This window comes from Triticum dicoccoides, chromosome 7A, assembly GCF_002162155.2.
Source record: "Triticum dicoccoides isolate Atlit2015 ecotype Zavitan chromosome 7A, WEW_v2.0, whole genome shotgun sequence".
In the NCBI taxonomy this organism is placed as follows: Eukaryota; Viridiplantae; Streptophyta; class Magnoliopsida; order Poales; family Poaceae; genus Triticum; species Triticum dicoccoides.
The window spans coordinates 29,432,730-29,458,033 of NC_041392.1; the positions used below are offsets into that span (position 1 = coordinate 29,432,730).

Consider the following 25,304-nt stretch of genomic DNA (forward strand, 5'->3'; position numbering starts at 1 on the left):
ACAATTTTGGCACGGCCACATCGCAGCGGGGTGCCCCTGTTTCTTTTTTAGATTTCCAAAAATTCCCAGGATTTCAAAAAAGTTTTGAATTTGAAAATATGCTCATAAATTTTAAAAAATAATTTCAAAAAATGTACATGAATTAGACAAAATGTTCACCAAAAAATCGCGGATTTTAAATAAACGATCACAATTTTTTTTAAATGTTCATGAATTTAATTTTGTTTCTCATATTTCGAAAAATGTCCATGATTTCAAAAAATCTTTACAAATTTGAAAGAAATATTCCCAAATTTCAAATGTTCTAACATTCAGAAATGTCATGAATTGGACACAAATCACGAGTAGAAAAAATGTTCATGGATTTGGAAAACAAATTTGAAAAAATGTTCTGGTATTTCAAAACTGTTGATAAAATTTAAAATAATATAAGATTTAAAAAAAGTTCAAAAATTGGAAAATTCTCGATTGAATGAAAATTTTGCGAACTGCAAAAATATTCGTGATTTGAACATTTTTTAATTTCAGAAACAATTGACCAATTTTAAAATTGTTCCTGGATTTCAAAAAATGTTCTTGAATTTTAAATCAAAGAATGGGAAAAGAAAACAGAAAATAAAATAGAAGAAATGGAAATTTTAAAATTTAAAAGGAAAATAAAAAAAGAACACCAAAAGAAAAAAAAGGTGTCATGGAAGGTTCTGGAATATTCACAAAACCGGAAAGGGAGTCTCCTTGACAAGTCTATTTGGCCGACTCATATATGCATGCGCGACACCGCTTGAATGCGCGTTTGCTCGACAAACGTCCACCGGTGTGGTGAAAGGGTTTCCACCCATCTAGCCCTAAGCGTATCGCTAAAAAAAATCTAACACTAAGCTTAAATTTACCCACACCTCTTTCGCAACCCTAGTAGGCGACGCAAGCAGTCCTGCACCCATTCTTTTCTTCAAAATTCAAGTTGCATATTTTGGTCTAAAATACCAACCGCGGGATTTTTTTGAATTTTTTTTCCTGAAAATCATGTCGAATTTGGTGATCATTTTAGCCGAGTCTTACCTGAAATAGACACAAGGTTTGATAGATACTTGATGTTTTAGTGTTATGGGACGGGGGGAGAAGTTTTGAAGAGAGAGAAACGAGATGATGTGGTGGATATGTGAAAATATATGTGACATGTCACTGCTGATTATCACAAAAGCAGAGTCAAATAAGCTAAAACCCGTTTAAACATAATGAGGGTTGTAAAGTGAAAGATTCTACATTTTACGTACTTGAAGGCCACGACTGCTACCTTCACATAAGTTAGGCATTGCGCCACGAAGATTGCAGCTTTACCATTCCTTCCAAAAGCTCTGACCATTGGACCGACGCTTCATGGCATATCTTACTTAGAGCAGCATGGTATCCCACGGTTTCATGAGTGTGGCGGTCGACGAGTGGCACGTGTGAGCCCCCGTTCCCCCGGTCTAGAGGTATATGTGGTCACATGCCGATCGCAGTATCCGGAGCACGTAAGCAAAGCTTACAAGAGGCTCCATGGCACATCCCCTGATGCCCAACATGTTTGTATTTGGACGAGCACACCCCATTACTAGTCCATGTCCAATGGATACTCTTAGGCTGGTCATAGTGGGAGTGACTTAGCTAGTAACATGACGTATTTCAAAATATGTTTGCTTTGTGACATGTAGTTAATGAAGAGAGAGGTGTTTGGAATAACATAATTCCCAAAGACAAAATGAGACTACAAGCTAATAAATACAACCACGTCCACATGTGACACTACATCTATGTTACTCCCCACTATGAAGGTAGTAACATAGACTAGTGTCATATGTATGACACTAGTGCAAATTACTCCCCACTATGACTAGTCTTAGGGGTATCGTGCGCTTATCGAAGGAAGCAAGGTCTAACAAAATGTGCAGGTTGAGGGATGTGCATAACCTTAGATCCTGGCATTAATCCAGTAGCCAGCTCCTTGGTGGCGTATAAAAAAAATACTAGTCTACGAGGTGTCAACAGTGGTGGACCTAGGCAGTAGCGAACAAACCTGGGCATGGGCAGCCAGGCCCGACGATCCAGCCCAAGAAACCCAGGTCAGGCCAAGCCGAGCTTTGTCTTTGGGGCGGGCTCGGGCCTAAAAATGCAGCCTGTTGCGTATATCGGGTCGGACTTGGGCCTAGGAAATCAGGCAGTTTACATAGAAGCCCGACCCGGCCTGGCCTGAAATTGCTCCGTTTTGTCCCTTCGGAGCGGGCTTGGGCTTATGTATGCGTTTTTTTGGCCGGGCTGGGCCGGGCTCGAGCCTAAACTTTGTAAGTTGGGCTTTGACAGGCCCGGCCTGGAGAATGCCCAGGTCTAGTGGTGGAGCTAGCTTGGGATGACTAGGGCCAATAGAAAAAGAATAAACTCTTACAAAGGTAAAAATCTGTATTTTTCTCAATCTATGCAACTATAGAAAAAATTTCTTCAGACAATTAATATCCCAAGGTTGGGGGGCACTGGCCCCCTGGCCTCAACATAGCTCTGACATTGTACCTAGGAATCTGTCAATGCCAGGGAAGAGCAACAGCGACACATAACCCGGGAGCAGGAGATATTGGAACATCAATTTGAAAGGAGCGATTGAAGCAAGAGCCCAATTTGACCACGGTATTAAGAAATAAATTCTAAATGGACCGTTAACATTTTGACAAAGTTTAAAGATACTAATACTCCCTCTGTTCACTTTTATAAGTCCTTGAAGACATTTCAGACAACATGCAAAGCAGCCTATTTTCAGTTGTCTGAAATGACTTATAAAAGTGAACGGAGGGAGTACCATAAGTCTCACGGGCGTGGGGCACAACCAGGTAAAAGCGTGTAAGGTTTATAGCCGGGAAGACAGATCAAATGCCCAAAAAAGAGGGACGGTAGATCCACCGCCGGTGGTTGTGACCTCATATCTATGGACTAAAGGAGATCAACTAAAATCTACAAAAATAAAATCAGTTTTGCAAAGTCTCAGTCGATGCTATGTCCCCTAGATCTTGCATGGAGAATCGTACCAATATTCTTTTTAGATTTTTCTTTTTCTTTTTTATATACTATATCACTTGACTGAGACCTAGCCACATCCAAATAAAATTGCATTCAAAGTTGTCTAGTTTGCACTGAAAACTTCACTTTATCCTTTGTACATGTTTACTGAATTTACACTTTGGATGACAGAGATATATATGCATGCCCTCACACATGACCTCCATCACTAGGAAGGAACCTTCCCTAGACGATGACGTATATATACACCGGCACGTTCGATCGGCCGTATTCCACACGTCGGGGTCAAGCACCGCCGCCGACGGCCGGCCAGCCGGCAGCGCGTACGTCCAATCGGATCCCGTCACGCACGTCCGTACGCAGCTGCGAGGAATCAGCCCGGCAGCTAGCTTCGAGTTTTTGACTAATCCCCCGTCGCTTTCGTCTCCCGGTCCGGCGGCTACGTACGTACGTACGTGCTCCGGGCAGCGATTAGTCAAACCCAAGAACCGGTCGCCGCGGGCGCGCGCGCAAGTTCCACCGTTCTTCCACGGCTAGTCTCGGGTCATCGTCGATCAGCGCGACGCCTGGCTCCACGCCCAGGGGGACGGCGTGCCGACGACGGCCGCGGCGGCGGCGGAGGGGCCGGAGACCGGGATGCCCATGGCGACGCGGCACCAGCCGGGCTGCGCTGGCAGGGCCGGGTCCGGGCGGGCGACGTGGACGTGGACGTCGCCGAGGACGCGCACGGCGAGGTGGACGACGCCGTGTCCCGGCCCGCCGCGGCGCGGGCAGCGGAGCGAGTAGCTGAGCCTGCGGAGCGCGCGCGGCGGGCGGAGGCCGTCCAGCACGTCGGCGGCGGGCACGCGGCACCAGCCCAGCGGCGTGTCGCCGAGGAGCCGCGCGCAGCCGGACTCCGAGAGCACCGCCACGCGCACGTCGTCGCGGCCCTCCAGGAACCCCGCGCCCACGGGCACCACCAGGCGCGCGTCCTCGCCGACGTCCTCCCACGAGTGCTCGCCCGCGCCGGACGACGCGGGGGCCACGCCCGTGCTGCAGCCGGCGGACGAGGACGAGGAGGAGGAGGAGACGGCGACGTAGGGCCGCAGCCGGCGCGGGAGCGGCGAGTAGGTGGGCGGCAGGCGCAGCGACTCGGCCGACAGCACGGTGACCTCCAGCGCCACGCCGCCTCCCCACTCGCCGTCCTTGGGCACGAGCCTCGACGACGGCATCGCGCGCGCGCTCTCTCTACCTAGCTAGCTCACGGCAGACAGATATAGTTGATCTCCCTCGATCGATAGGCGGCGGCGTACGGCACGGTGGCGAACGGCGGGTGGGAGTGGGAATGGGGCTGGCGTGGTCGCCCGCCGGTGGTTTATACCCATGGGCGGGGTTGAAGGGTTCCTCGATTTGGACGAGGAAGCCAGGAGGAGGCAACTTCTGCATGGAGCGCGCGAAAGCGCGGAGAAGGTTGGCGCGAACGGAGGAAGGAAAGACGAAGCCGTTTGCTTTCAGACAGACGTAGCACCCGCACCGGTCACTCACTCACACAGACACACACAGAAGCTTTATTGGCGCCTTCGCGCTGCCCACTTGGAAGAAGAGAAGATGGTCGAGTCCAGATCAGTTTTTGTCATTTTTTTGTTACAAAGTCTCAAATATTTAACGGATTGGCTAAATCACATCTAGATGAAATTTAGCTATATCACATCTAAGTCCACAGCCATTAGATCAATTTGCTGAGATTTGTGCAACTAACGTAATCGTTGTCCATCCTGCGCGCGTCGATGTGCTACCGGTTCGTGCCGGCTTGTTTTTCCTTTCTCTGAGTGGAACGTGTTGGCCTGTTTTTTTGCGGGTGCACGCCAGTGCTCTTCCACTTCCGTGTCAAGGCCTCCTGGTGCTTGTACATTTGTGGGCCACTGTTCCTTAGTCTGAGGGCAGCGCTAGTGCGTTTTTGCCTTTTTTTTTATCATTTGCACACTGTCTTCAGATCTTTTTCAAGTGTACGCTGTCAAATTTGTTTGTTTGGAACTTGTTTCTTGACATTGTTTGTTTGTTCACCGACAAAGAAAAACATTGTTTGTTTTTTTGAGGGTTTTTTTCTCAGATAAATTTTCAATCTATTCGTCAATAATGACAGTATAAAAACACTATAGATAATAAAATTTACAACTAGATTCATGTATCACCTAGCGATGACTATAAGCACTGGAGAGAGCCGAAGTCACGCCGTCGTCATGGCCCCTTCCCCACCAAAGCCGGACAAACCTTGTTGTTTTGAGCTTGTTTACCAAATACACTATGTGGTTTTGAAACTTGTTTCTGAATACACCAAAAACAACACATTGTACGTTTAGGGCGAGATATTGCAATGTTTTATCTAAATCGTTGTCATTTTGGATCTTGTTGTTGTAATGTTTGCATAAACTCGTAATTTCGCATCGATGTATTCTCGTGATGCCTTGTCTTTTTTTTTGCCCACTTGTTGGCTGTTCGCGTCGCACGTATGTGTTTTTTTGTCAAATTTTGTTATTACGCTCTTATGGCTCATTTTATCTGGTCTGCGTTGTTGAAGTGGAAGAGACATGCTACGTCGCTTGTCACTATCTATTTCTTTTTTCTTTTAATTTGATGTCAAAGTGATAGGCTCTAACTTGCCCTTGACGCATAACTGGGCCCAACCTATTTTTGTCTCGGCTGCAAGTCTACCATCGACTCGCTGCTAAGGGGAGTGGGCGTGTTTGTAGGGGGTCTAGTTGCAAGTTAACCAAGGACTCGCAACTGGGGGGCAGTGCCTATTTTTTTGTAGGCTGCCCAGTTGCATGTCAACCATCGACCCGCAACTAGGGAGGCTATGTGTTTTTGTAGGGGCCTCAATTGCAAGTCTACCATCAACTCGCAACTAGGGGTGGGAAGTGTGTTTGTCGGGGGCCCCAGTTGCAACTATCAACTCGCAAACTAGGGAAGGGTGTGTGCGTGTTTGTGTGTGTGTGTGTGTGTGTGTTTGTATGTGTGTGTACGGGTCCAAGTTGCAAGTCAACCATCGACTCACAACTAGGGGCGGCGTTTTTTTGGTAAGGGCCCTAGTTGAGAGTCAACTATTGACTCACAACTATGGGGATGGCGTGTGTGTTTGTCGGGGCCCAGTTGCATTTCAAATATCAACTCACAACTAGGAGAGGCGTATGTTTGTAGGAGCCCAGTTGCAAGTCAACCATCGACTCGCAACTAGGACGTGTCGTACTTTTTTGTAGTTGTCCCATTGCAAGTCAATCATCGACTCGCAACTGGGGGGGGGGGTTGTTTTTAGGAGCCTAGTTGCAAGTCAACCATCAACTCCCAACTAGGTGGTGGACGTATGTTTATATGAGCCTAGTTGCAAGTCAACCATCAACTCGCAACCGGGATGCATCATACTTTTTTGTACTGGACCCTTTTGCATGTCAACCGTTGACTTGCAACTAGGGGGGGCTATGTTTTGTAGGGGCTCAGTTGCAAGTCAACCATAGACTCGCAACTGGGACGCGCTGTACTTATTTGTAGTTGCTCCAGTTGGAAGTGAACTATCGACCCGCAACTAGGGGGTGAATGTTTGTAGGACTCAGTTTCAAGTCAACCATCGACTCGCAAATAGGGGGCATGTGTATGTATGGGCCCGAGTTGCAAGTCAACCACTTACTCGCAACTAGGGGGCGTATGTTTGTAGGGGACCCAGTTGCAAGTCAACCATCGACTCGCAACTAGGGTGCGTATGTTTGTAGGTCCCAGCTGCAAGTCAACCATCGACTCGCAACTGGGACATGTCGTACTTTTTTGTAGTTGCCCAGTTGCAAGTCATCCATCGACTCGCAACTAGGGGGATTTGTTTTTAGGAGCCTAGTTGCAAGTCAACCATCAACTCGCAACTAGGGGCGGACGTATGTTTGTATGGGCCTAGTTGCAAGTCAACCATCAACTCGCAACTGGGACGCGTCATACTTTTTTGTAGTGGGCCCAGTTTCATGTCAACCACTGATTTGCAACTAGGGGGCGTATGTTTGTAGGTGCCCAATTGTAAGGCAACCATGGACTCACAACTGGGACGTGCCGTACTTATTTGTAGTTGCTCCAGTTGCAAGTCAACTGTCGACTCGCAACTAGGGGGAGGATGTTTGTAGGACTCAGTTTCAAGTCAACCATCGACTCGCAATTAGGGGGGCATATGTTTGTAGGGGCCCGAGTTGCAAGTCAACCACTGACTCGCAACTAGGGAGGCATATGTTTGTAGGGGCCCCAGTTGCAAGTCAACCACCGACTCGCAACTAGAGGGGTGTTTGTTTGTAGGGCCTAGTTGTAAGTCAACCATCGACTCGCAACCATGGAGGATATATCTTTGTAGGGGTTCAGTTGCAAGTCAACCATCAACTCGCAACTGGGACGCGTCGCACTTTTTTATAGTTGCCCTAGTTGCAAGTCAACCATCGACTCGCAACTAGGGGCGTCTTTTTTTGTAGTGGCCCCAGTTGCATGTCGAACATCGTCTCACAAACTAGGGTGTGGGGCGTATGTTTTATGGGAGTAAAGGATTGACTTGCAACACTAAACTTAAAATTAGGACTCTTTTAGTTTGTGGGTGCCACATTTTTATTAGTAAACACCAACTCACAATTGGGGTCCTTTTCTCAAATTGGTTTCGAACCATTGTCGTATGTTTTTTATTTTTTTGTCAACTATTTTTAAATCATGATTATTGTATAGTAGCTGTTTAGAAAACAACTTAACACTATTTTATGTAGGAACGTACATGGCAGTTTTTGCACTCAATTGCACTTCTGTTAATTTTTTGAAGGGGTTTTATGCAAGATCTCCACAACACTAACGAATCTTTTCATCCTTTTTCCCCATCAAATATCCACCTAAAAACTTGTGTGGCTGAGTTCTTTTTGTTCATTATATGATTACTTTTTTTGTTAAAACTATACTGCTCTAGTTGGGAGAGCACAGATTATGTATTGCACATTTTAATTATTTTTATCTTTATCTATCATCTTTGTGCGGGGATTTGAAGTTTTTTTTTTGCACTAACTGAGATGTTAAGAGGTTGTTTTCGACAAAAATGGGTTCAGATAGTAGCGTTTTTGGGTCTTATTCAGAGAGTAACTTTTTTGAGATAATGTGAAGCTACTACAGGATGTTTATTTCTATTTTAAGCGCAAAATACGGCCATGTCCCCAAGAGAACACAGTCCTGGCTTGGGATGCCCCAATTTTTTTACCCATATATGGGTATGTTTTTCCATGAATCTAATGTTGTTTCAAACATTTTATACAAAATGTTTTTTTGTAAATTAGAGACATATTGTTTCTGAAATTTCATGAACTAAACAGCAAGCGGACATAATCGTCTGATGAACTTGTTCTAGATTAGATCATGTATTGCAAAACTTATAAAAGCAAGGAATTCTCCCTGTGTTTGATTGCTTTTCAGAAGTTTTTTTTGTAGAAGCCTAGATCTAGCCCGTCAAATAACTACACCCTCTTTACCCGCATTTTTTTTACAACTACACCTTCTATCAGCTTTTTTGGCTGACATATGTATTTCTCCTGTGCAACAAGAACAATCAAAATTGTAAAAGGCCCAGGCATTAAGAAACAAACAACAACCATAAGGCCCACGAGCTGAACTTGTCCGGTGGGGCCATCCTTCTGGGCTGGGGCTTTGCCCTCACGAGAAACAAGCAACGCTAAAACGATACAAACAAAGAAGGAACGATACAACAGATGGGATGTGGGATGATGTCATACTTAGATGAGACATAGTTATGTTTCATCTAGATGAGTTTTAGACAGACCCAATATTTAAATTGAATCGGGAACTCTCGTGGAATTCGGAAAGGGGTGCGTGACTTTGCCGCTTGATGTTTTTCCAGGAACTTTAGAACTACCTACCTTTTTTTTGTTAGGGAACTTTAGGGGTACTACTGGTAGACGTGACGGGTCAAAACTAGTTTCTACGTCTACGTGAGTTCTTGTCTCTATCCTGGAGTATTTACCTTGCAGGTCAAGGGAATGTTCCTACGTACAAATCTGGCAAAAGCATAGGAAGGAGCCTGGCCAAAACCCTAGCCGTCAAAGGCGACCGACCCGGCGAGAGGAGGGAGGAGTGCCCCGGCCGGACTCCAGCGTCACCGGGATTTCCTCGCGACCGGCGGACGAGAGGGGGGAGAAGCCCGAGACATTGTTTCACTTGCGTTCAGTAGTCTGTGTCTTAGTTAGATATTTGGTTTTCCATGATTTCGGCTCCTGCGACGGGCAAATAGGTTTTCTCCAAATATCTCATCCAATAGGTGGTTCTCTCGGCTACGGGCGCTGAATTAGTTTAAGACGTCTTGGATCCACCAGATCTCGGCAGGCGCTTCATGTGACGTCGTGTTGGTGTTGAGATAATGATTCTGTTTGTCCTGCTATTTGCGGTGGTGGTGTTGCGGGAAACCAACACCTACTAGATAATCGAGCATCGGAGGCGGTTTTAGTGCATGGGCATGCGGCGGTTTTTCTGTTCCGCTTCAAACATTGTGTTGTTGAAAGTGCATCTAATCACCAAGGAGAACTTTGGTACTTCCCGTCAACATATCTCAAAGAACTAGTGATGCTTCTAAGTATATAGTAAAGGTGCCCCCCTAAAAATGCTTAAAGACAAGTGTTGGACAAGCCAAAAGATTCTACATTTTCATTTTAGTGATCCAAGATCACATTGAGTCTTTTGCTACATTTCGTGCTGCAAAAGCACTTTCACTCGGAGCCACATCCTCATCTTGTGGTCGTTAAAAAAATCGTTTGACATTTACTTCATACCCCTAACTTCGGCCTTTGGTATCCAAAGGGTCGATCTTTTGACCTTGTAGGTTACTCAGATTCGGACTATACCGGTGACAAGGTTGATAGGACTTCGGGTACATGTCAATTCCTTGGGAGATCCCTCGTATATTGGTCCTCCAGGAGACATAATTCAGTATCTCTATGCACCACCGAAGCCGAATATATCTCAGTTGGATCATGTTGTGCTCAACTCTTGTGGATGACACAAACACTTAAAGGTTATGGCATTCATCTCAAACATGTTCCACTTCTTTTTTGACAATGGAAGTGCCATAAAACTACCCATAATTCCCATCCAACATTCTCGAACGAAACACATCGATGTTCGTCATCATTTCATTCGTGACCATCTATCCAAAGGTGACATTGATCTTAGCCATGTTCAAACCGACAAACAACTAGCCAACATATTTACCAAACCTCTTAATGAGAACACGTTTGGTCGTTTCAGGAGTGAGCTAATATCCTCAATGCTTCTAACATGCAATGAAATCTCAGCCTCATGCATGCACATTATATCCATGTTCTACATTTGATCCTTGATATTTCTCTTATGATGGACTATTATATGTCTTGGATATCTTGTTGGATATTGAGATTTGCATCTAACCCCTCTAGGTTGCTGGATAAGCTTAAACAATGAGTACTTGCTTGTAATTCTACAAGTTGTATGCCACCAGTCATCACAAGCAAGAAATTATCCCATGTTGTTGGTAAGGCATAGGGACAAGGTAACTCAATTCATCTATAGACATAATATTGTGTAATCCATCACTCCATGTCTATTGGATATCCTTGTTGTCCCCTCGTCTTATTAATGCGTGTAGGAATTGAAAGTTCTTCAATGCCAAAGGATTGCTCCAAACTCTTGATGTCATCATCAACAATAAGCATACACAACGAGTTGAACCACACGAATTCATCAACAAACATACCAATGTAAGTCCATCCTTCTTGAGTAGGGATATAGTAAAAAAAATTAGTGTAAGGGATATAGTAACATTTAGGGGGAGTCTTACTGAAAAACTAGTTCATTGATGGCGCGCGTTGCTGCGCCCGTCTCTTTTGGTGGTTAAATTATACAGTAATTCATAAATATTAAGACACCAAACATGGATGTTAAGATGGATTTATGTTCACAAGATTCCCATTTTATCATATGATAGAATAATAATTTCCACAAAAACAATCATGCACGAGAAGCTTGCATAATTTAATTATTTCCAACTTGAGTTGGTAACAAAGATAATAACCGAGGAAATTCAAATGGTAGCAGCAAAAAATAGATCCAAATGGTATAATTTACTTGCAATTAACATTGTCACCCAGTGGGAAATCTGACAATATATACCAGAACAAAACCTAAATCAAACTCACAACAAATAATAGAACAATGACATAATGATCAAACATTACACTGAGATTTCAAACACTATTCATACTTTGTCCTTCCATGCTAGAGTCAATGAATGCAAGAAGGAAAATAAAATCTAGGTCAATTTATACCATTTTTCGTATTGTTCGTTTTGACAAAAAGAGCACCTTTTAGGGTTATGAGATGCCCAATCGTGCCCTATCAAAGCAAAAGCCTGAAGTGACAGTGACATCAAGATGCAATCCCAACTGCTAGGGAATCTTAATCACTTTATTATTAGTCAGCAGGTGTAGCTAGTACGTTTACATGGCACCATTATTGGTAAGGAAAATAATAATAATTCTTATGATGCTATTAGTTGGATGTTAGGAATTCCTTTCTGAACAATCCCAAAATTAAACTGGAAACTCATGTCATCAAAGTGCCATCATACTCATAAATAAGATGACAAGTACAAAGGATGTTCCATTATGAAATTGCTCTACCTAAAGACTTGGAGATAATCTCTGGTACTGCGCTTTCTCTTCACTAAACACATATTAGTGCTAAAAACATATGGATAAAATGGCAAATCTGTATTAATTATGTAAATAACTCAACTCATGAACATTCAAATTTTTAAGCCTAATCACAACCATTAATCTATGTAAAGCGAGTGTACCGTGAGCTAAAACAGTAATATTATAATATATTTATCTTCAAATAGCATATATACATGCTCTACGCTTACTTACAATAGGTATAATATTAATAATGTCCATGCATTGTTACAATAACAGATCATTACACGTTGCTTTCATATTTTTCCTAATTCTTTTATGGCGCTGAGGTGCTCAACTTCAGAACTTGCCTCCTGCTTCCTTTGCTAAAATGGCTAGTTCGTTTCGCCAATATAAACAAGAACTCCATTCACATATTCAACATATAATCGGCGCAAGACAAATCGTATAGAGAAGAAAAAATTTAATTAGCACTTGGTCTAGGCAACAATTGAGCTGCCTGCTATTAATTAGCACAATTATCTAGTGCTTGTCTCAAATAAAAACTATCTAGTGCTCTCTGTGCATTGACAATGACAATTCATATTATTTTGTTGGTAACAATGGAAAATAGCAAGCAATTTGCACATAGAAGAGTCATTCTTTCCAATAATTTAGGAGAGCATGAATGCATGAGTTTTTTCGCAGTTTCCCACAGTTATGAACAGAAAAAAAGGAGGGAAACCTTCACAAGTCAAGGATATGATCTAGGTAAAGCTTCCATTAGGAATTGTCAACATAGCAGCAAAACAACCCTAACTCACAAATTGTGCCGAATAACGTAATCATACCTACATAGATGAACTCTTAGTCCAAGATCCATAATTGCATTTGTTAGCTTACTAACTGATGTTTAGTTGCAAAAACAAAAGCACCATATGGGTATTATAATGTCTCTTGAAATGTTGGCAAAAATTCATGCGAGTGCTCTTTTACAATGCATAATTATTAGTTATACTGAACAATTATAGTTTCGCCATCCAGCCATCTCTTACATTTAACATCACGTACGACCAACAAGCTGTGTGCACAATTCTAGCAGAGATAAAAATGCAGATATTCAAGTTGCTATGGAAATTCACAATTGATGCAGCCGGTGGAACATACCTCTTAGCAAAGTAAGTCTCAGGTATCTCTATTCTCATAGAGATGACATCAAAACACACATTGTTATATTTTTCATTGCTTCACCACGCCTGCAAAAATAACTTATTTGTTTGATGCAGTAAAATGCAACATCATTGTTCCATGGTGGAGAAGTAGCTTCTTAGAAAAAGAGAGATTGGCTTGTTTCCCTCCTTGCTCAGTAACTTCTACAATACATTTTCATTGTCTCACTCATTGTAATAGTATCACCTTTGTAAGGTAATACTTATAATATCAGGAGATATAGTTCATAAAGAATATAAAAAAGACAGGACATGGTAAACAAAAAAAGGTTCATGCAGGACATTCCTTAATTTGATGCCAAATAATAATTCCCTTGGATTTGTTTTTCAACAATACATTCAGAGAAAGTTGTCAAGTCACATTATATTAGCTTTGACTAACATGGATAAAAATATTCAGTAACCACCGCCAATTACAGATTAGCTTGTATAGAAGTGAATAGGCGAAGCACGATGCTTTCTCAATATATCAGTACAAAGATTACCTAAGCACTGATATGTGGCTTGATCGACTATGAAACAACCACAAATTCTAGCACCAAAAATGATATGCGATGAAGCATCATTCTGCAAGGACGAAGAGGAGAAAAAATGGTGGAGACACTGGAGCCTTGTTGTAGCCCATATCAGGTCGTCCAGAAGGTGGAAGACATTATGTGTTTGGTTGATTAGACGGTGAAGGGACCAGCAACATAGATTGAAGCTTTGAGGCCGTCTTGCTGCTTGCTTGCCTATATCTGGCTGTTGAGGTGGAGGACGAGGAGTCAGCCAACAAGTGAATCAGTTGGGAGATTCAGAGCACTCCTAGGAAGATGTCACAAGACTGGTTCGCTGCCTGCCACCGAGAAGGCATGGAGAGGGTTAGCCGTTGCGGTAGAGTCGACGGGAAGGAGAAAAGGGGAGGCGAGGGAGGCGAGCTAGATGGATCGAGAGAAAGGATGACGCTTCCCTACCATCACTGACACGGCGGTGAAGTTTGGCCCTCACCAACAGAACCTGGAACCCTGGCGTGGGATCCATCTCGGCGACTGCGGCGGGGGCATCGCCGAGGGCGCCGCGTGCATGCTCGGCGAGGATGAAGGGATCGACGCCGACCACTTTTAGATGGGTAGACCACCGGCACTATCTGTCAGGAAGAGATGCGACACCAGGGCCGTGAGAGGAGAGAGGGTGATAGGGGTGGGATCTTGGAGGTGGGCATGACCTAGGAGACTGCTCTCTCTCTCGATGACGACGACACATCTAGGTTTTGCCTGAGATCGGGATTGGTTGGATGCGATGAGGGTGTGAGGTGCGGGGAGGCATCACGAAGAGTTGCCGCGAATTTTGTTGACGCGTACCTACCTTGCGACCGTCCATGGGGATCCAATGATAAACCTTTGATTTTGTTCCCGGAGCAGCGGGCCTTTGACGTCTGGCGGGCCTGGTGCATCCGACAACCAATAATGATTGGAAGAGCGATCGGACGGCCGAAACCAGTGATGGCGTGAGAGGTCTCCTAGGGTGCACGGTTATAATGTCTTTAAATTGAGCTTTTTTTTTTGAGGGAACTTTAAATTGAGCTAAGACAACTCCAAAGACTAACAAATCTGAGCTAAAGTGGGCCGTTAATGTGGGCTTTCCACCTCTCGCAGCGGCCCGCGGCCCGCCGGTACTCCTCCAGATCCGATTCGATCCAGGACGAGCGCGCACGTCACGTGGCAACCCCACACCCCCGCATCACCTCCTCTCGTCCCCCCACCGCGTCTCGTCCTCCTCCTCCACCCCCGACCCGGCGACCAACCCCGCGATCCGGCGAGCCCGAGATGGGGTTCCTGGCGACCTCCGCCATCTTCTTCCTCGCCGGCTTCATCGCATGCCTCTTCTCGCTCCTCTGCTGCAACCGCGGCGCCTCCACCAACATGTACGTCAACCCCCTCTCCCCCCCGCCTCCGATCCCGCTCCCTCTTCCTGCCTGCCCATCCATCCGGTTCGTCTCGCCGCCGGTCCCGTCCCTGGCTTCGGGTCTGGCGGTGCTGGACACGGCCGGCCCCTCCCTTCCCGCCGGATCGCGGCGGGGTTATGTGGCGGGACCTCGATCTAGGGTTAGGCTGGGCGGTTGGGTCTAGTCTAGAGCTTGCCCTCCCCAGATCCGCGGGCGGATGTCTGTCCGCCGTCGCGTGATCCCCCGGTCGGGCTCCCAGTAGAGTGGCTGCATCGCTGGGGCGATGCTGTGTTCCGCGGGAGCCGCAGCCCCGCGCTGGAAATCCTGTCCAATGCTTCGATTCGTCGCCGCTAGTTGCCTCCGCGAGACGAATTCGGGGCATAGGCTTGGTTCCTCGTTGCACAATTGCGGGGCGGGGGAAAATAGCAGGTTTTGCAATGTTTTCCTGCTTCTGCACATACCACCAGTTCGCCCAAGTTGGTGTCTGATTCGGTGCATCTAAATTGGCACCTACTGAGCAGTCAGGTTACATACCAACATTTGTCCATGATTTGTGCTATGTGTCAGTGTATTCTTCATTTTATGCCGCAAGGACAAAATTTTGTATGGCTGGAAACTATATCTTACATTCCAGGATGCCTCCACTTTTGCACTAATTTATATGCATCTAATTATTGTGTATAACCTATCAATTGATGTTCTTGACTCTTGTTTTGCAGATTCCATTTGACCCTGGTCATTACCGCTACAGTTTGTTGTTGGATGATGTAAGTTCTTATCCACTTAACCCATGTGCATATTTGATTTCTCCTTTCTTCATATACTTAATACATAGTTTGGTTGCCCCAACAACTGTTGATGTCCCGCTCATATCATATTTTTTAAAATCTGCTCATATCAAAATTTATGTTGCTAATTTGTGTTTGTCACGTGAAAATTCATGGCTATCAGACTTGCATGCTATTTGACATCATTTGGCATAAATTATCTGTTGGCTTGCTCTAGGTTGCCATTTTGCATTAAGTAAAGGTAATGTTTTAACACCAAGATGTCTGTCAGATTTGGGCCAATATAAATGATGACCAATAAATCTTGTATACAAAAAATGGTATTGTTTGTAGCAGTGAAAAAAAAGCTCGCCTAGGCATGCGCTTAAGTGTGCCTATGTATTGGGCGACAACTGAATGCGTAGCGGCTAATCATGCTTGGCTTGTGCATACGTGTTCCTGGGCGTGCACGTACGCGAGTTAGGCGCCATGCAGTGGCAAAATAGCGCTTTTCTTCCTTGATTTGTAGCACAACTCGTACATAAATCTTTCTCTCAACTTGTTCTTGTAATATCTAATATGCATGCCGTTCAATGTTGTTCACATTTAATATAGGATAAACCAAATATTTGTAGTTCAACACTAAGAGTAAATAATTTGATCAATCAAGAGGTCTACCGATTTGTTTTGTTTCCGTAGAAGTCGAATACTCCAGTCATAATACAACAAATTAGATGCTTGGGTTCCATATAGAATAATTGGCTACCTAGGAATCCGAACACAGTATTTAAGCCTTGTAGATTGGATTTTTATTTGTCAAGCAATATATTCTACTCCCTCTGTAAACTAATATAAGAGCGTTTAGATTACTACTTTAGTGATCTAAACGCTCTTATATTAGTTTACGAAGGGAGTACTAACTAGTTTGACGGTTTTGATTCTAATGTTTTTTTTGATCAAAATTAATCATGATAATCCTCTTACCTATGCAACTTGCTTATTAGAGCCGCCGCTGCTGCTATTTTTCTATTTTTGTTACAAAAGCAAGAGTACAATGGTTCTAGGAACCAGAAGCGAAAAGTGACAGAAATGTTGAAGATGCATGAGCAGACGCTTGCTGTGCCATTCTTTTCTAGCCATGCCAGATTTTCCTGCGTTATCTTAATTGTCCTGTTGCTGTTTCCTTGTATATTGAAAAGAATCGACTGACCTCATCCTGCATTCAGGAGCGCCTCTTTTTGGCATGGTTTCACATCCTGCTTGCCCCAGCTCTCATTTTCTAACAAGCCATTAATCTTTCTGTGCAGGTGGGCAATCGTGTACCTCGCCCAGATGAAGCCTTTGATCAACCCCATCCTGAGCGGCGAGTGAGCCCCGATCTGCCCCGAAGACAACTTAAGATCCACTGTTGATGTATCATTATTCGGTTGAGAACCTCTATTCATTTTGTTGCCATAACTGAAATAAAGAACCCGCTGTGAGATTTTGCTACTCCGTCCGTCCTCCGGAGACGCTTCCGAGGAGGCACGCTGTGATTAGTGTATGCAAATTGTATTATATACACAATAATAATGATGATTCTGTTTATCCATCCCGCCAGCTCTCTGTTCTTTGGTTGGATCTCTCAACCGCTTGTCATCGCACCATATTTGCTCCGATTTGCAAATTTGTACGAGATTACTAGTAGCTTTTTATTTGGAACAAAATGTGCTGCGTGAAACTGTTTTTGGTTGGGCAGCCTGGTTTTACGGTGCAACATTTGATTTTGCATGTAGATTCTAGGATGCGAGAATTCGTTCATGAGAATTTCAGGATCCCATTCCTCAAACACATAAATTTCAAGTTTCCTTCAAGTTTTTATATGCGGTATAAAAAGTTGATATGTACACGTTCTTTTTAGAATCTTTTTTTAAGAATCTAATTTTCTTTTAGAGAATCGAGAATCTGATTTTTTTTTTGAGACAGGAATCGAGAATCTAATTTTTTTTTGAGAATAATCGAGAATCTAATAAAGACACGGTGCGAATGCTCTGCACATGGGCCTCGGTAGCCTCCAAACCCAGCCCAGATCTAAGACAGTAGGCCCGGCCCATGTACTAGTCAGTCCTCGCCTCGTCTACTCCGTCACTCCCCTACCCAGATCTCCAATCGGCCGATCGATCCACCCACCTACCCCCAGCTCCGGCCGCCGGCGATGGCCGTCTCCGACCTCCTCCCCCTCCCCTTCCCCGTCCCGCCGTACGCGCTCCACGTCGCCGCGTCGCTGGCCCTCGCGGCCGCCGCGCACTTCCTCCACGTCCCGTCCCTCCTCCTCTACGCCGTCCACACCTACATCCACCCGGACGCCGTGCCCTCCACGGGGCCCCGCGCCGTCCTCCGCCCGCCCGGCTCCGCCCCTCCCTCCGGCAAGCGCGGCGCGGCCGGCCCCCCGGCCTCCGACGGCTCCGCGCAGCTCTACCGCCTGCGCCTCTCCCACGCCACGCTCGCCTCCCGCCCGCACTTCGCCGGCTTCCACCTCTCCCTGCTCCTCCCGCTCGCGGTCCTGCCCCCCGCGCTCCTCCTCCCGCCGCCCCGCTCCCCGGCGGCCCCGCTCGCGCCGCTCCTCCCGCTCGCCTTCCTCTTCGTCGCGCTCCTCCGCCAGGTCGCGCTCGCCTCGCCGCCGCGCCCGGCGCACCTCGTCGCCTCCCTCGCGGCCCTGCTCGCTGCCACCGTGCTCTCCTCCAGCCCCTTCGCCGGCTCTGTCGCCTCGCTCGCCGCGCTCCCGGCCTGGCGCTTCGCGCGCGCATTCTGGCTCGGCACCGACCAGCCCCGCACCGGGCTCGCCGTCCTCGCATCCTCCGCCCCGGCGCGCCTCCTGCTCCACCTCGCTGTCCTTGTCTCCTCCGCCGCCTCCATCCTGCAGTGCTGCGGCTTCGTCGACGGCCCCGAGCTGGAGGTCAAGCTGCTGGCCGCCGCGGCCGGGCTGCAGCTGCTCGCCTCCAGGGCTGCCGTGCAGATGTACCTCAACGAGGCTGTGTTCTGCTGGTACCAGCGGCTGCATGCCAACCGAGCGCCGGACACCGAGTACGGACGTGCCAAGGTGTTCCTGCACAACCACCATCTCTGCGCGGCGGCCACGCAGTTCGTCGCGCCGCCACTGCTCGTGCTGTCGCTGCTGGCACTGTGGTGGGTGCAAGGGAAGAACTTCTTTGAGGGCGTGGAGGGGCTGGACTGGCTTGTCGGGTGGTCCGTCGCCATGAAGGAGGCGGCATTGCTTGCAGCCCGTTGGGTGGTGGCAGTGTGGTCGGCGGTAACCGTGGGCACGCTTGTGGGCTACAAGCGTGGATGGTTGTTCGTCTTGTGACCGGTCATGCCTCTTAGTTTGTTTGCTGTGTGATTGGTTCAGATGGACTTGTATTTGATAGAGCCGGATTCCACGCCGGATTGCCGGAGTTTTGATAGGACGGCGCAAGTCTTTGTTATGGGAGCAATCTGGGATTGAACCTTTTGATTTCGTTGAGGCCCTGCTTTACTGGAGAAGCAATGTATGATCAGTTTATTTTGTTTACACTGTTGGGCAGAGATATTTGACAATCAGAAACTGACTGGTCAGTCACCCTGTTGTACTCTCACTGTATCCTCTTTCATAGACACCAATGAATCATTTCTTTTTCAGTTGGAGCGAACATGTAAATTGTATCATGATACAAAATCATCTGAATGGAAGTGGTTAAGTGTGTAAATTTCTGCTTCCAGTTGAAGAAAAGAATTGCTCTTCAGTATTTTGTCTCAAATGTGTAGCTCTTGAAACATACTATGTACTATTTGAGAGGCAGACTGCATGCCAGCATTGAAACTTTTTTTTTTCTTCTCCGCGTAGCTTAGAGAAAATTAAGATTGGAATTGCCATCTAGATATAAATACTTATAGAGTAAGATAGTTTATCACCAGCCAAATCTGCATATTCCGACGCTTGTAAATACTTATAGATGTAAATACTTATAGAGTAAGATAGGTTATGTAGGTAGTAACCTATTGACCTGATTACATTTCTGTATATGTGTCTGTTCCAGTTTACTTGTTCCAAATATTGTAACAATTTTAGCTTCTTTCAGTGCATATCTGGGAAAGTGGCAATAGTCGTGGCATACAAGGAAAGTGGATTGAGCTGCAAAGCTCAGATTTTGTTTGCGATTGCGAATCTACATATGAAACATTTCTTATATTTTGAAAATTTGAACATGCTTCTTGAACTTCCCATGTAATTGGTGGCTGCAGTTCTCCTGATGCTGACACATCTACCATAAAAAAACATTACTCTTGTTCACACTCCAGTTGCACAATCTAAGCTTTCAAGTTGTACTGAATGATGAGTACTTCATTCTGGACTTTCTAACCGTCTAATCTATTTTGCAGTGATCAAGCAAGCTGCAGAACAAGTGTATTTCTGTCCAGATTAAGCAATAGATGCTTACTCTTTCCTAAATGAACATCAAATTTGGTTTTCCATCTCAACATTGAGTTGTTTTTTGTTCCCTGTGGTTTAGTGGGCACTATTAAGCCAGTTGAGAAAATTTGATCTTTATTCTCATCAACATGTACAGGAAAGGACTCTAGATAAGTGTATTTCTAACCATCAAAATTTTCTGTATTCATGAACCGGTTTCTACAAAGGTCCACCTTGTCCAGATACATCAACATGTACAGGAATGGACTCCTGGATCCTTCTTCTCTCTGAATTTGAGTTATAAGGAAAGTGCATTGTGCTGCAAAGCACAGATTTTGTTTGCGATTGTGAATCTACATATGCACCAGTTCTTAAAATTTTGAAAATTTGAACATGCTTCTTGAACTTCTCAAGTAACTGGTGGTTGTTCTGTCTGAGTTATGACTTCGAAGTGTGCTGATTATACTAGGAATGTAGGTAGTAACCTATTGATCTGATTACATTTCTGTGTATGTGTCTGTTCTCTGTTCCACTTTACTTGTTCCAAATATTATACAGTAACAATTTTATCTTCTTTCAGTGCATATCTGGGAAAGTGGCAATAGTCCTGGCATACAAGGACAGTGGATTCAGATTTTTGTTTGCGATTGCAAATCTACATATGCACCAGTTCTTATAATTTTGAAAATTTGAACATGCTTCTTGAACTAACCAAGTAAGTGGTGGTTGTTCTGTCCGACTTACGACTTCCAAGTGTGCTGATTATACTAGGAGGTAGTCTGGCCTGCAGTTCTCCTGATGCTAACACATCTACCCTATAAAAACTGTTCTCTTGTTCACACTCCAGTTGCACAATCTGAGCTTTCGATTTGTACTGAATGCTGAGTACTTCATACTGGACTTTCTAACCGGCTAATCTATTTTGCAGTGATCAAGCAAGCTGCAGAACAAGTGTATTTCTGTCTAGATTAAGTAATAGATGCTTACTCTTTCCTGAATGAACATCAAATCGGGTTTTCCATCTCAACATTGAGTTGTTTCTTGTGCCCTGTAGTTTAGTGTACACTATTAAGCCATTTGAGAAAAAATAAATGATCTTTATTCTCCTCAGTCTGCATTCATGAACTGGTTTCTAGAGAGGTCCACCTTATCCAGATACATCGACGTGCACAGCAATGGGCTCCTGCATCCATTCTTTCTCTCGGAATTTGCGTTGAATTATAAGGAAAGTGGCTTGAGCTACAAAGCTCAGATTTTGTTTGCGATTGTGAATCTAAATATGCACCAGTTCTTAAATTTTTTTAAAATTTGAAAATGCTTCTTGAACTTCCAAGTAACTGGTGGTTGTTCTGTCTGAGTTGCGACTTCGAAGTGTGCTGATTATACGAGGAAGTAGTCTGGACTGCAGTTCTCCTCATGCTAACACATCTACCGTGCAGATACAGTTCTCTTGTTCACACTCCAGTTCCACAACTATAAGAATTCAGTTTCCAATGTAAGGTTTTGATTTGTACTGAATACTGACTACTGCATTCGTGGCTTTCTAACCAGTTTTACAGTGATGAAGCTGCTTGCTTATCATCACGATGCATGATCCATAGAACAAGTATATTTCTATCTAGATTTAGCAATAGATGCCTACTCTTTTCTGAATGAACAGAAAATTTGGTTTTCCATCTCATCATTGAGTTGTTTCTTGTTCCCTGTAGTTTAGTGTGCACTATTAAGCCAGTTGAGAAAAAAAAAACATCTTTATTCAGTAATTCACAAGTTTGCACTGGATGATTTCCGCTTATGTTTGTTTTGTTGAGATTTCATCTTCACTTCTTTAGCAATTGGTCATTGGTTTGCTAGGATCACCACACTATCATCCAAATTGTTGTTTTTCTAAAGCAAATAAATTAAAAAAAATACATATCCATCATATTGTTGTGTCTCCTTTTATATAATCTGCTTTTGGAGAAACATTTAAAATACACATATATTAATAGAAGCCATTTTATTAGTGATGGCAGAGTAGTGTGATGAGATAACTTGCATGCCTTCAGTCTCTTTCACACTTGTTAGACTGATCATGCCTTCACCACCTGTGGTGAGTGTTTGCTGATAGCCTAAGATAGCCTCCACTTCACCTTGCGTCTTCCACTTGAAAACAATTGAGCACCACTTTGTATAGTCACTCATCATTGAGGCTTAATCTATGACTTTGCAGTGCAGGGTACCGGAAGGTTGAGCTAGTATGTTACTCAGTGGGTTTGACTCTGCCACTTATCCTATTGCCATCGCCGGAGATTTGAGACGATACTGGTTCTTGTATGGCAAAGAATGGGCTTTCGGTCAGTGCATGCGCTAAACTCTCTTTTGCATTACATTACACTTACACTTACACCATGCTCTTGATCTTAGCCGAAAAGTCCAGAGAAAGGCGTCCAAGTATTGTATTGCTGTGCCAAGAAAGGAGCAAGTATGGCGCGCGTGTCCTGGGAGTGAGTACATACATGATAGAATGGTCCAAAAGACCAATCCTGCACGCATCACGGCATCAGGGAAGCATCTTGGAGATGGAGGTGAGCATATTATTATTCTGTGAGCGAAACGAAGCTGCTTTGTATTTGGAACTAACTTCATCGGTGCTCGTAGTGGAGTGTGGGGCAGGAGTAAGATACAGTTAACGTCACCCGGATCGGCTTCCATTGGTTTGTGTGCTTGTTGGAAGAGCAGGTGACACCGGGAAAGGAAATCTAATGGAATCCCCCATCCTGGGGGATAACATTTTGGGTTTGGAAGTACACTTGTTGTCCACTACTAAACTCATGCACTAGCAGCTGTGATTAGTGTGTTTCTTAATTGAGATTTGCTGATAAGATCAGATTCAGTCCCAAGAGAAGCCAAGGGGAGATGCCTGTTTTCTAGGAACAAGTTTGAAGGATCCTGGGCAGAACCAATTTATCTGACGTGCGTTCCGCCTAGATATCGACGCCCACTTTGTTTTCTCTTGTTGCATATAGTTTTATTATTCTGAATCATGTTTACACTGTAGGATTCCACGTAAGCAAAATATTATGCATCGTTTCCCAGGAAGAACAGAAGCATTATAACTTCCTTTTGCTATTAATTCACTTGTAAATATGCATACAGAAGAAAAGGTGAGAATAATCGTTGAAAATTGGGACAATCTTGTTAGTCTTGCATCCTACTCATAATTTTCTCTATCTATCAAGCTAAGAGTAGGTGCTCTGATAGTCAGACTACTTTCTAGTCTCTAGGATAAACAATGAAGAACAAAGTGGGGTTGAACTCTAAACAAGAGGCTAGGACTTGGCAATGATTGCAACAGCCATTGGTAGCCAAAATGGGCATCACCTTCACAGGTCATGCAGCCCTATCACCTTGCTTAATTCAATTCTTTATCGCCCATTGGCCTCATGACAAAACCTTTTATATTTTCTTTTCTCCTGGCATTAACCTTGCAGCATGAGAACAAAAGGGCGAACAGAGGTCAAGCAGATTATTGCAGGGAGGGAATCCATCAAGGTGACACCTTACCAGACCTCCCATCCCTGGTGTTTTCTGGAAGAAACAATAGCAATTTGTGCGTGTGCTACTGACCTGATAAATTGTGTCACTACTTGTTGGGGAAAAGAAAACAGCTGGGCAGGAATAGTTCTGTGTATATCTGACTGATCAGGGTAAGACGTACAGGTATACCTGCCTGGAAAGAACTGTACCGTTGCTTCGTTTCGACTTTCAGCCAATTATTTGCAAAGTTGCTGCTGTATGCAGTTTTGTTTTCAGGGGAGCCCACAAAAATTAAGCTGCAAACTGGAGAGCTTAGAATATATGGCTACTGCAACAATTGGGAGATCTGTCATAGAAAGCATCGCCTATAAAGTGTTTCCAAATTAGTATTTTCTGGAGTCAAGAGGATCCTCATGGGGCCTTCTTCCAGAAAAGAAGCATAGGAATCACAGGAAAAAGGGAAATGGAGGATCTCCTTGTGCAGTGCATTACATATATATATTTGGTTTGCTGACCTATAAGTCCTTAATTTAGTATACCATGCTACTTTCTTTCTTGTCAGAGAGCTACTGGACTGATTGTGCATGCTTGCATATACTTAATGATCATCAAAATAAAAAGAGAAGAAAATTATATAGTATTAAAAGATGATAATTTTACAGAAGCTCTATGATAAATTATAAAAGGGGTCGGATAACTACCTATTCTTTTCTGAAGTTGTACTTTTATTATTTATTTATTTTTGCAGGTGGTGCATATAACAATCAACATGGCTTAATTTCCTAAAACTTTCTTATACAATTTGTTTATTTACTTTAGCACCGAAGGTAATAACATCATCTAGAAGATCAGAGGAAGGAGGAAGAAAATGCATGCACACAAGGAAAGCTACATCCTTCAACCCATTTGTATGGTGTTGCACAGTTGCACTCCCTTTTTGTTACTTGTGATGCAGCCATGCACACACCCTAAAACAATGGCCACAAAATCTCTGCACAGATATGGATTACCACGACTGCAACTACTGTTCCATAATTATTAAGCTTGAGTCTCCATCACCTCCTAATATCCCTCTAATTTTGTTTAGTTTACTTTTGGCGAATGTGATCTGCTCCTCTTTGCTATCACCCAGCCTTGGAGCTATCTATCTCGCTCCCCACCCACCACCATGGGCCTACTGGAGCTTCTGTTTGGCTAACAACACTACCAAGTACTACTGACTAACAACAACTTCTAATTTCAGTTTGCAAAATCAAACCTAACTCCCACTACTAAGTACTCCCTCTATAAACTAATATAAGAGCGTTTAGATCAGTAAAATAGTAATCTAAATGCTCTTGTATTAGTTTACGGAGGGAGTAGTACCTTTGTTCCTAAATACACCGCCAAAGCGTCTTACATTTAGGAACAGGAACAGAGGGTGTACTGACTAACAACACCTTACACTGGTAGAAAAAGGGCCTATAGTCCCGGTTCGTAAGGGCCTTTAGTCCCGGTTCCGGAACCGGGACTAAAGTGTCGGTACTAATACCTCCCCCCTTTAGTCCCAGTTCAATCCAGAACCGGGACTAAAGGCCCTCCACGTGGGCAGTGCGCAGAGCCCAGTCAGGAGACCCTTTGGTCCCGGTTGGTGGCACCAACCGGGACCAATAGACATCCACGCGTCAGCACTTCTGTGGCTGGGGTTTTTGTTTTTTTTGA

The 25,304-nt window shown here is 44.5% G+C and overlaps 3 protein-coding genes across 3 annotated transcripts; 2 read left to right on the forward strand and 1 right to left on the reverse strand.

Annotated features, from left to right (window-relative positions):
- Positions 1 to 3,115: 3,115 nt before the first annotated feature.
- On the reverse strand, positions 3,116 to 4,515 carry LOC119331978. The gene has a single exon (XM_037605160.1). The coding sequence runs from the start codon at positions 4,254 to 4,256 to the stop codon at positions 3,600 to 3,602; it is 657 nt and encodes a 218-aa protein (XP_037461057.1). The 5' UTR covers positions 4,257 to 4,515; the 3' UTR covers positions 3,116 to 3,599.
- Positions 4,516 to 14,676: 10,161 nt separating this feature from the next.
- Positions 14,677 to 17,257, forward strand: LOC119330611 (V-type proton ATPase subunit e1-like). Its single transcript, XM_037603727.1, has 3 exons — positions 14,677 to 14,870; positions 15,611 to 15,658; positions 16,966 to 17,257. The coding sequence occupies exons 1-3, from the start codon at positions 14,773 to 14,775 to the stop codon at positions 17,027 to 17,029; spliced, it is 210 nt and encodes a 69-aa protein (XP_037459624.1). The 5' UTR covers positions 14,677 to 14,772; the 3' UTR covers positions 17,030 to 17,257.
- Positions 17,258 to 17,802: 545 nt separating this feature from the next.
- On the forward strand, positions 17,803 to 19,325 carry LOC119332603. Its single transcript, XM_037605772.1, has one exon. It carries the CDS (start codon positions 17,853 to 17,855, stop codon positions 18,999 to 19,001), a length of 1,149 nt encoding a protein of 382 aa, XP_037461669.1. The 5' UTR covers positions 17,803 to 17,852; the 3' UTR covers positions 19,002 to 19,325.
- Positions 19,326 to 25,304: the final 5,979 nt, after the last annotated feature.

What these genes read in the sequence shown, in the direction of transcription:
- LOC119331978 (XM_037605160.1), bottom strand. Translation starts at nt 4,256, where the DNA reads ATGCCGTCGTCGAGGCTCGTGCCCAAGGACGGCGAGTGGGGAGGCGGC.
- LOC119330611 (XM_037603727.1), top strand. Translation starts at nt 14,773, where the DNA reads ATGGGGTTCCTGGCGACCTCCGCCATCTTCTTCCTCGCCGGCTTCATC. An exon ending in CGCGGCGCCTCCACCAACAT is followed by an intron (nt 14,871 to 15,610) that starts GTACGTCAACCC and finishes CTTGTTTTGCAG; the next exon opens with ATTCCATTTGACCCTGGTCA. An exon ending in ACAGTTTGTTGTTGGATGAT is followed by an intron (nt 15,659 to 16,965) that starts GTAAGTTCTTAT and finishes CTTTCTGTGCAG; the next exon opens with GTGGGCAATCGTGTACCTCG.
- LOC119332603 (XM_037605772.1), top strand. Translation starts at nt 17,853, where the DNA reads ATGGCCGTCTCCGACCTCCTCCCCCTCCCCTTCCCCGTCCCGCCGTAC.